Genomic DNA, 11,107 nt, shown 5'->3' on the forward strand with positions numbered 1-11,107 from the left:
CCACAGTGGAGAACTGAATCATAATTCCACAGGCAGGTTCTAGAAACAGTGCAGATAATTCACCTCGTAATTATCACCCCAAGGGACGAAGGAGCAATGGGCATTTATGCCTCAACTCCCATGAGTCACGGGTGAGGACCACTGGGGCACAAGTTGCTGCCCAGCCTTTCTGGCCTGACATAAGTGCAGGTCCAGTGGCTTTCTGCCGCATTGGGGCAAGCTCTCAGACACAGAGAGAGTGGCTACTAGGAATCAAGTTAGGAGCACCCAGGCATGGGAAGGTCTAAAGGGTCCAGACACTGTCTGGACCTCTTTTATTCCATCTGGGTCATGGATAAGGAGAAGCTGTGTACTCAGACACCTTTGCCCTAAATGATAGACATAGGCAGAAACGTTGGCTACAATACCTCATAAAGCTGTTAATTTACACTCCTCCAAAGCACTGTGTTACTCACCACTTACAATCTGCTTATTTCCTGACTGTGCTGCAAATTCAGCAATCAGTGATTACACAAGTTAACACATATTCTAATTCTCCATGCTGGACAAAGAAAGGAGTAAATCAATATCCAGTGACAAACAATGCCGCGTAAAACAGATGGATACATGTAGACCACAGGATATTAGTCCTCATCTGAAATTTTATTCATAAAGTTACAAAATCCCAAAGCTACATCTGTTCACATGAAGCCTTCTAATTCCTAGGGACATAAGAAATTCCATACTGGGCATATCTAATCCAGGAGCCTCTCTCTAAAGGTACAGCCTGGTGTGGATTCTGGGAAGTCAAAATTGCCCTCCCTCTAAGTCAAATCATTAGGAATAAGAATACTTAACTTCCCTAAAATCCAGTTGCTATGAATGCTGTATATAAATATTTGCTTAAATATTCTTTAAACCTATTTATCCTTTTAAGATATAACCCTTTTTATGAGAAACAAGTTTCATAAACTTAATCTTAACTTCACCTGACCAAGTCTTACCTCCCTTACAATATAAGGCAGAAACTCTTAGTTCTGGTATAAATAGCTAATAGGAAGAACAGTATCTTTAAAGCATTTAATGAGCACTTATAATGTATCAGATACTCTGTTAAACCATTTTCATATTTTATTTAATCCTTACATAAACTAGACAAGGTAGATACCATTACTTTGCTATTTTGCAGATGAGGAAATTGAGGATTAGAAAGGTGAAGTTGCTTGCAATCACTCAGCTAATGAAGCATATGCTTTTCCTGAGGGACTGCAGTAACAGACAGTCCTAAACAAAGTATAAAGAAATGAATAACACACACTCCCTGCCCTCAGGATCACTTACAGCAATGATAACAGAAGATAGACAGCTACCTACAACATACGGCAGAATGCCCTCTGCCTGCTTCTGTCGTAGTTTGCTTATTCCCCACCAGCATGGAGTAGAGTGTTTGTAACAGGCCCATAAAGCTTTAAAATCTCAGACACCCAGATTATACAGCGGACAAATTAAATTAGAATCTGGGAGAATGGGACAGAGTTAGTCCCAGCATCAGTAATTGTTAACGTTCCCCAGCTGACTTCAGTGAGCATCTAGGATTGAGAATTGCTGTGCTAGGACTGATAACATGCAATTCAGAAGTGACTTCCGTAGAGCATAGTATGGGGTTAATTTCGAACTCTATCTGAACATTTTATTTTAGCATATATCACAGCCAGAGCTTGTGTGCTTGATCTCCTGTGCTGAAATTATGCTTTTCCAGGAGACGAATGTGCAGCCAAGGGTGAGAACCACTATCCTACTGTTGCAGGAAACTGTTCTGGGATTTCTTGGAGGAAAGGAAAGAGGGCAAGGTCTGAGCAGGTCAGGCTCAAGGCACATATCACGGCTTGAACCTGAGCATCTCTGCTTTTGTCTTGTTTATATCGTGGGCCTCTGCCTCAGGTTTCCAGAAAAGAAAGGGCCCTGTTGCTGCAGAAATAAGTGTGAAAACCACTGTCTAAAAGTTCTTAGATGTCAAGAGTCCACAGGGTTTTTGTGTCCAGAAAACTATTTCTCAGCATCATCTTCAAGGTTTCCTACTGGCACTTTGGTTACTGGAGTTATGTGCAATTGCTGAAAAGGAAAGAATTGCTGGAATTAGAAAAATACCATAACTTAATGAAAGTGTCAATGAATACCATAAACTTAGAGTTTATGGGAGCCTTCACATATTCATTCACTGCATATTTATTGTCTACTATGTTTTAGATGCTGAAGATGCACCTTCAAGTTGACAAACAAGGTCTGGCTTTTAGGAAGCTTCTATTCTGTTAAAATACAATTTAATCAGGTACAGTGGCTCACACCTGTAATCCCAACACTTTGGGAGGCCGAGGTGGGAGGATCACTTGAGTTCAGGAGTTCGAGACTAGCCTGGGCAATATAATGAGACCCCCCCATCTCTAAAAATAATAATAAAAATAAAATTTATAGCATTCCATTGATTTGCATTGGGTTCCTAGCCCAACAGATCAAACCAGTATGTGGTAATCCATGCTAAATGAAACAAATTAATTTAGAAGTATACTCATGTAACAAGCAGCTGAACTTCAGTCAATATGGTAGGTGGTCAGCTGATTCAAGTAAGACAAAATGCCGAGCTATAACTAAGTTGTTCTTTTTACCTCACTTCCCTTTTCTGTCCATAAATACTGCTGTCTGATCATGTAGCACACAGAAGCTCTTTGACCCTGTTCTGGTTCTGGGGCTGCCAGATTCACTTCACTAATCATTTTTGTTGTTGTTTTTTGGGGTTTTTTGCTCATACAAACTCTGATAAATTTAAACTTGAGATTTTTCCTTTTTAACAATTCTAATGGGGAAGACAAGCAAGGGACAAATGTATAAATGAGATAATATGCATAATACACATCTTTCATTCTCTGGCCTGTCTGCATGGAGCCCTGTAGAGGAGGGGCTCTGCCAGGTGGTGCTTTTGCTCAGTGCCCCCAGCTTCAGAAGAGTCACTTTCCTTTCTAGCAAGGCCGGCGGGTCCTCCGCAGCTCAGTCCATGGGGATCAGCTGGAATGTGCCACCACTGCTGCTGCTGTGGCCCCCTGTCCTCAGAAGCTTATCTGAGATCTGATGGAGTCTGAGAACCAGCTTGCCTTTGAGGGGCACCCAAAGGTCTTGGTTTCTCTACATCAGAAGGGTCCTTTGCTAATGAGGAGTTCACCTTAAGAGGTCTTTACCTCCCCATGGCTACTTGGCTTCCATACATTTTTGAAGTATCCCAAAGCCCATCCTGTGAGAGATGATCACTTACACAGATCTTGTTGCTTCACATCTGCAACCTTAGATATCCAAGCCATTGGAGGTCTTCTGGGATTCACCTTAGAAAGAGGATTCCTGAACGTGTCATTTCTGTACGTGTCTGAATAAACAGTCACAAATGATTAGAGCTTACTGGGTATACTAATATATCCTACAGTCTGATTTTAAAGCTACAGATAGGTGTTAATGTAGAGAGACACCATCTATAATCTGATGAATGAATATATAAGAAAAAATTTGTAATAAGCACATCAGTGTTAGCATATAGATGAGAATGTCAAAGGTAGTTCAAACTCCATTTAAACAATCTGCTCTCCTAAACATTGCCTTGTTCTTAATATCCTTTTGTAACCTCAGTAAAAAAACAAACAAACAAACAAATACCTCCTATCTCCTATGGATATAAGCACAAATATCAAATGAATAAGCTGAAAATTAGTGAGTTTTCTTTTTCTTTAAATGGCTATACAAAAAGCTTCAGTCTTCTCTTGTCAAATCATCAGGAATTTCAGGCACATAACTTTCATTCTGATGGGTTCATCTCACAGAATAAAAGACTTGTTTATAAAACAGCATTATTTTCTTCTCTTATTGAAAAATGTGTACACACTTCAAAGTTAAAAACAAAAATTTCTTAAAGCACAAAGAAACAACTTAAAATCACTCCAAAATTCTCAGCTAAAATACAAAGATTAATTATTTGGAGTCTTTCCTTCCAGTCTTAAATGTTATATAATATTTTTAGAGGAATAACAATTTTTGCTAAGAACCTGAACTAGCACATATCAGGACAGAGTTGCATAATTAGTGGCTTGGAAAAAGATAGCAGTCACTCTTTAGCTACCAAATTGGCAAGATCAGAAATGAATGGCACCATAAAGATCTCATGTCTTTCATTAATGCTTAAAGCTGAGACTTTATTTATAAGGAGATTCTAAATTCCAGGCCAGTCTCACCGGGCTGTCCTTGATAGAGGTAGCCTGTTTGTCATGTTAATGAAGAGAAAAGTTCCAGTTCTGAGTTCCACAAAGACTTTTCTCCCCCACCTACAGCTAAAGAGGGAGAAAAATGTCAGCAGGTAAGGGGCAGAATTGGAGTGAACAACTTCCTTACCTTTGCAGCCAGCTGGCCTAATGTCAAGGTCAAGGTTGGGGCAGTTCCAGCTCCATCAGAGGTGACTGCACCATGACAGGCAAATCCACAGCTCAGCATTTGACAGGCTGGAATATTATCTATCTCAGTGCTTCTCAAACTGGAGCAGCATCAGAATCCTGGCAGAGGGCTTTTAAAAACACAGATTGGGGCCAGGCAGGGTGGCTTACAACTGTAATTCCAGCTCTTTCGAAGGCCGAGGTGGATCACTTCAAGCCAGAAGTTGGAAACCAGCCTGGGCAACATAGCAAGACCCTGTCTCTACTAAAATATATATTTAAAATTAAAACACACACACACGCGTGTGCACACACACACTCACACAGATTGCTGAGCCCCACCCCAGGGTTTCTGATTCAGTAGGTTTGAGTATTTGCATTTTTTATTATTATTATTATGTTTTTAAAGACGGAGTCTCACTCTATCGCCCAGGCTGGAGTGCAATGGCACAATCTTGGCTCACTACAACCTCTGCCTTCTGGGTTCAAGCAATTCTCCTGCTTCAGCCTCCCATGTAGCTGATACTACAGGCATCTGCCACCATGCCCAGCTAATTTTTGTGTTTTTAGTAGAGACGGGGTTTCACCATATTGGCCAGGCCAGTCTCAAACTCCTGACCTCAAGTCATCTGCCCACCTTGGCCTCCCAAAATGCTGGAATTACAAGTGTGAGCCACTGCGACTGGCCAAGAATGCGCACTATAACAAGTTACCAGGTGATGCCAATCCCGGGGGGTTCTAGGACCACACTTTGAGAACCACTAGTCTATCCTGACGCTTGCACTGTTTAACATAGAAGTTCAAAACTCAGGCTTTATAGTCTGTCAGACCTGGTTTTTATTCCTAATTCCATCAATTAATAGCTATGTGAACTTGGGCCAGTAACTCAATTAATCTGAGCCTCTATTTTCTCACAAGTAGAATAGGAATAATTGCAGGGTTGTTCTAAGAAATGGATCATGTAATGTGTAAGTGCTAAGCACATTGCCTGCTTCATAATAAACATTTAATACATGAATATTAGTCTTTCTATTCAAGTCCTACCTCAACACCCTCCTGGAATCTTCTGCACCTGTTCCTATTGATCTCTTAGTCCTCTAAAATGTTGGTTCACTTGCTTTCCAACCTGCCCTGTGGTAAGGAAACTCCATTTCCCTTCCCCCATAGAGCCTCACAACTCCACTAGCAAGTGGGTAATCCTCTGCTGCCACCTTGTGGCCTTCATTCGCCTCACACATTGCAGGCTAACCTTGTCAAGGTGGCGTTTCTGGGACTGCAATCCAGTAGCTGAGCATAAGCAAAGAAACCAGACGTGGTGCCCGCTCGGGCTGCTCAGTCAATGTGAGGACTGTGAGGAAGGGTTCCCAACAGGACAGTCCGAAGGACACCCAAATCCTGAGGGCTACAGAATGACAGAAAGGAGCTGGAATCAGCACCAGGAGAGCAGGAGAGCGACCTGGCTGTGATGGGTGAGTCTGGAGGCCCCGCTGAGCTCACTCAGGGCCTCCTATGCAAGACCCCAGGACACCTGCCTGTAGACATTTCTGAGGACTCCAGGGATCTCAAGCATATCCCTTCAGATGCCTCTTGCTACTGAGGTGGCCAAAGTCATGTGTGTCAAGGACAAGGCTATTAGAGGGTCCCCAATAGTCCCATGTTGAGACTATAGTCCCAATTCCTAATGAAGACTGCTCATTGTAGCTGGTTTGGAATAGAAACGCAGTACTTCGGTGAAGAAAGAAGCAGGACAGAGAGATGTGAGCAATGAAATGAAGACTCAAGTTGCTCTTGTCTTTTATGCCCATTACTCGTTTTCCCTGGTACAAGTGTCTTAATGAGGGGGATTGACAGCTCAATGGTGGGTGGTGGGTACAAATACAAACTGTATTATTTTTTTCAGGGATAGTAGGAAACACCTCTTTCCATGAGCACATCACACCTGAGGTTCACGATAGTGATAACTCTCTCCCCTCCTCGTGTTCTCATCCCTTAGAGGGATGCACAATGAACCAGAAAGTAGGGTGGAGAGTGAGGATGACACCTGGGATGGCAACCACAGACCAGGAAGGCTGGGCTGGGAAATTGGTGCATTTTTTGGCTTCTCTCTTTAGAACATGGGTTATTTGGGGCCTTTTCATCCTTATTTTTGGGCCGCCAGGCACCACTTCTGAGAAACAGGAAAAGTTGCACTCAGTATCTCCTCCCTAGACCATGCAATCCGGCACACACTTAGACCCCTGAAAGAAATAAAAAGCAAAGCATTCTGATCCTTCTCCAGGGGCTGGCATTTGTTCTCCTCCTGCAGAGGCTCATTTTAGATTTGCCTCAATGTAATAATATGCACAAGAAGTTAAGTCACCAAGGGCACCCCTTCCCCTCTCTAGAAGAAAGCTAAGACAAGGAAGGGGTTAAACAAAGGAGTAGGGCAAAACAGACACAGGCAGAGGAATGTAAGTTCTGCTGGTGAATCTAGGAGTGGGGGGTTATCTACCAACAATTATCTACCCCTTAGACAGACATAAGCCTTGAAAATTAACGTCTTTAAGGCATTTAATCATGCTATCTCACTTATTATAAAGCATGCAACAGTTTGACCAAGGTCTTTTTTACATTCATTAATTCACACGGGTTTTAAATCTTGCAACAATTCTCTTGCATTGGTAGAGCAAACATCACTTATTCACTGATAAGAAAAATGGAAGCTCCAAGATACTAAATGGCTTGTCCAAAATCACAGAGCATTAGTCTCTCTCCTAAAGTATTTATATCCAAAACTATAAACTTAAACAGCATCTAGCTGCTTAACCAGCTTCAAGCACTTCAAGCAAGGCCTTGAAGGAATAAGGGGTTAGGGAGTGTGTGAACATTGTGCATATAAGTTTGGGTGAAAGCAGCAAAGTTGCAGAATGAGGACTGATGTGCAGGAGAGTGGCTTGATTTGGTAGCAGTGGGCAGTCAGAGAGGAATATGAGTCCTGGGTGCTGGGACAGAAGGTGAGTGGAAGCTTTGTAGATTATCAACCAACAGAAGGCAAACTCCTCATTTACCTTATACTTTTACTTTTCCTCCTCATATAGATCCAAGTATGCCCAGTTGCACCATGGGAAAAATCTCTTCTCAAAGCCAAAACTATCTGAGGTGGGGAAAAGATCTTAAAATACTTCTAACCATTTTTGTGTGGCTCTAACTTGTCTAAGCAGCAAAGAAACTTTCCTTTGTTAACTCGGGCTTCAAAGCCAGCTTTGTTTTCATGCCTAGTATTGATTTGGATCCTCCGGAGGGTCTCTTGACATCTCTCCACACCTTCCTGATGAAGCCCGCAAGTCCAATAGGCCTCTCACTCACTGACAGAGATGTTCAGAGCCCCTTTCTGGCATAACAAAACCTCTCCAGGGCAGAGTGAGGAGCTGAATGCCAAATCTCCACACAGGGCTTATGAGCTCCTTCTGACATCATCGTTTTTCTAGCCTGGAGAAAGGACTGGTGAAGGCACCACAGGATTTTTGTGTTCTCTGCTCCTAACAGACAAACTCTTGAGAGGCAGCCCCTCACCGTTCGCTCCCTGAAAGAGGCTAGGCTGGACCAGCCATCAACCATCCTAGTTCCCAACCTGACCCTGCCCCCTACAAGCTAGGTTACTCTGCCACTTCCCTTCTGGCCTCAGTTTCCACATCTGTTCAACAAAGGCTGGATGGAAGATTTCTAAAGCCTTCCTCAGCTGTCTTTTCTCTTTGGTGCTATGACTGGTTAAATTCCTCATTTCTTTCAAACCTGCCTTTGACACAGTGTTTAGGTCTCCAGCCATTAAATCCTGGCATGTCTGAAGGAGTAGCAAGGAGAGATCAGCCAGCCAGAGGGTTTCAACAAAAATACCTCACATGCTTGACAAATATTTATCAGCCAAAAACTTATTCTACATACAAAGTCTGATGTTTTCACAATTTAGTACTCAAAAGTGTTTTTTTTTTTTTTTTTTTTTGAGACGGAGTCTCGCTCTGTCGCCCAGGCTGGAGGGCAGTGGTGCGATCTCGGCTCACTGCAACCTCCACCCCTCCAGGTTTTAAGCAATTCTCTGCCTCAGCCTCTGGAGTAGCCGGGACCATGGGCGCATGCCACCATGCCCGGCCAATTTTTTGCATTTCTAGTAGAGATGGGGTTTCACCATCTTGGCCAGGCTGGTCTCGAACTCCTGACCTCCTGATCCACCTGCCTCAGCCTCCCAAAGTGCTGGGATTACAGGCGTGAGCCACCGCGCCTGGCCTCAAAAGTGGTTTTCAATATTTGATACAGACACCTGGCAACCAGAGCTCAGAAGAAATGTGTACTTTTTCGGTGTGTGAGACGAAGTCTTCACTCTTGTCACCCAGGCTTGAGTTCAATGATGCGATCTCAGCCCACTACAACATTCGCCTCCTGGGTTCAAACGATTCTCCTGCCTCAGCCTCCCTAGTAGCTGGGGTTACAGGCACCTGCCACCAAGCCCGGCTAAATTTTTTTGTATTTTTAGTAGAGACGTGGTTTCACCATGTTGCCCAGGCTGGTCTCAAACTCCTGACTTCGGGCGATCTTCCCACCTCGGCCTCCCAAAGTGCTAGGATTACAGGCATGAGCCACCGTGCCCGGCCCAAAGTGTGTACTCTTGGGGCGCTCATTAGCTTTGTGGGCTAGGGATTATGGTACATTATCTGATAAATTAGAGGAAAATTTTACTTTATCTGAGAAACATATTTGCAGCCAGTCTCAGACACACTAAGTCACAGAAGAAAGAAGAATCAAAAAGAATTCTGTTGTCAGCTGTTTCCCCTCTTGCTTTACCTAAAAAAGCAGCCATCTGTGCCCTGAGGCAGAAATGGCAGAATGTGCTTACTCAGCACCTGACCCCCTACTCCTGACCCCTCAAAACACACACTGGGAGCTTAGAGCCTGCCCCCAGGCTGCCTCTCCCCATTCCTTACTCCTCAAAATACACACTGAGAGGGAAGGGGGGTGCTTGCAGCTGGTCCAAACTGCTTCTCTTGGACTAAGATATATTCACCCGGGGGTGTCAACAGCATGGGAGTGGAGAGAGCAGGCAAAGGGGAGCAGGGAAGTCCTATGGCCTTGCAGAGGACAAAACCACAAACCCCTGGCAAGTGACCTGGGTTTTAAGACCAAACGAAGCAAGGCATTTATATTTTTACACTTTTAATTGACAAATAATAATTGTGTATCTTTATGGGGTACAATGTGATGTCACAATATATGTATACACTGTAGAATGATTAAATCCAGCTACTCAGCACACACATCATCTCACATACTTAGCATTTATTTGTGGTGCAGGCAAGGCGTTTAACCTCAGTTTTGTCATCCATAAAATAGGAATAAAAATAGCTATCACACAGGACAGTCGGGTTTCTCTTCCTTTCCTCACACTCCAAGCAGTGCCTGGCAGAAGGAAATAATTTGATCCATATTTAGTGAGTAAATTTCACATTTTGTCCAGAGCCAGGTCAGAGCCCACAGACAAAATCTCATTATCTTCCCCTGGAGGCTCTCTCTCTAAAGCTGAAAGATGAATCCAGGGTACATCAGTTGGGATTTTTACCTAGGTCTCTAGCTCCTGTCTCATCCTTTTCTCTTTTGTAGATCTCAGGCCTCCCAGCAGAAGCCTGTGTTTTCCAAAACAGAAGACAGATGAAAAGACCCGCAGGCTACAAAGAGGGCAGATGCTGCCCAACTGAGAGAATGGCCTCCTCTTGCATCTACGGAGCCCATGGTTCTCATTGTTCTGGATGTGGAGTAGAAGATTCCCATGTGGTATAAATGTACCATCTCACATCAGTCATGGGACAAATGTGGGCTCTCAAGTGCCAGATTTTATCTAAGGGACAAAAATGAGAGGAAGAGAGGAAGAGGGAGAGAAAGTGCCAGCCTCCCCCCTGCCAAATCCTCAAGAATCAGCAATTTTTGCCTTTTGCCATTTGAGTTTAAGTCACCATTTAGAAGGGAAAACAACATGAACAGAAAAACCTTGAACCATCTTTAACCCTTCATCTGGAGCTAAAAATGAATTTTATCTCACTCTCTCACAGCAGCCTGCAGGTAGAAGCAAGGTCTCTACTTCAAAGGGACTGAAGGAAAGATGGGGTGATTCTTCAGAAAGCCCCACACAGCCAGGCAGGGCTCCATTCAATAATATAACTGCAGGAAGAGATATACTCTTGCTCTCTGGCTGGACCTCAGTGGTGATATGGTTGTTAGTAATGAAAAAGCAATAGTCCTGCTAATTTCCTTTAATTCAACTCACCTGTTTTCCTAGTAACTAAAGCCACAGATAATTCTCTCCTTTGCCTGGAAAGCTCCTATTTCCCCTCCACCCTCCTTTGAAGTCTTCCCTGACTCTGTAGTTCCACTGTGCTCCCAAACCAGTAATGGAGCACTGCTCCATAAAAATATAATGTTAGCCACAAGTAATTTTGAATTTTCTTGTAACTACATTTTAAAAAGAACAAAGAATCAGATGAACCTAATTTTAATACATTTTATTTAACTCAATATATCCAAAGTACTATCAATATGTAATCAACATTTTTAAATATTAATATTTTAGGTCAGGTGTGGTGGCTCGTGCCTGTAATCCCAGTGCTTTGGGAGGCCAAGGCAGGAGGATTACTTGAGCCCTG

At 43.2% G+C, this 11,107-nt stretch overlaps 1 protein-coding gene across 2 annotated transcripts in view; it reads left to right on the forward strand.

The window, feature by feature from the left end:
- LOC116483391 (FUN14 domain-containing protein 2-like) overlaps positions 1–10,884 on the forward strand; it is a 29,111-nt gene extending 18,227 nt beyond the window's left edge. The window contains exons 2-3 of one of the 2 annotated variants that reach the window (XM_058428743.1): positions 7,520–7,580; positions 10,071–10,884. In XM_058428743.1, the coding sequence (XP_058284726.1) occupies positions 7,520–7,580; positions 10,071–10,247 (238 nt within the window). In that variant the 3' untranslated portion in view covers positions 10,248–10,884. The remainder of the gene's footprint in view (positions 1–7,519; positions 7,581–10,070) is intronic. The other variant, XM_058428742.1, reaches the window with a different exon arrangement.
- The last annotated feature ends 223 nt before the right edge of the window (positions 10,885–11,107 follow it).

Source organism: Hylobates moloch, unplaced genomic scaffold (assembly GCF_009828535.3).
Source record: "Hylobates moloch isolate HMO894 unplaced genomic scaffold, HMol_V3 SCAFFOLD_15, whole genome shotgun sequence".
In the NCBI taxonomy this organism is placed as follows: Eukaryota; Metazoa; Chordata; class Mammalia; order Primates; family Hylobatidae; genus Hylobates; species Hylobates moloch.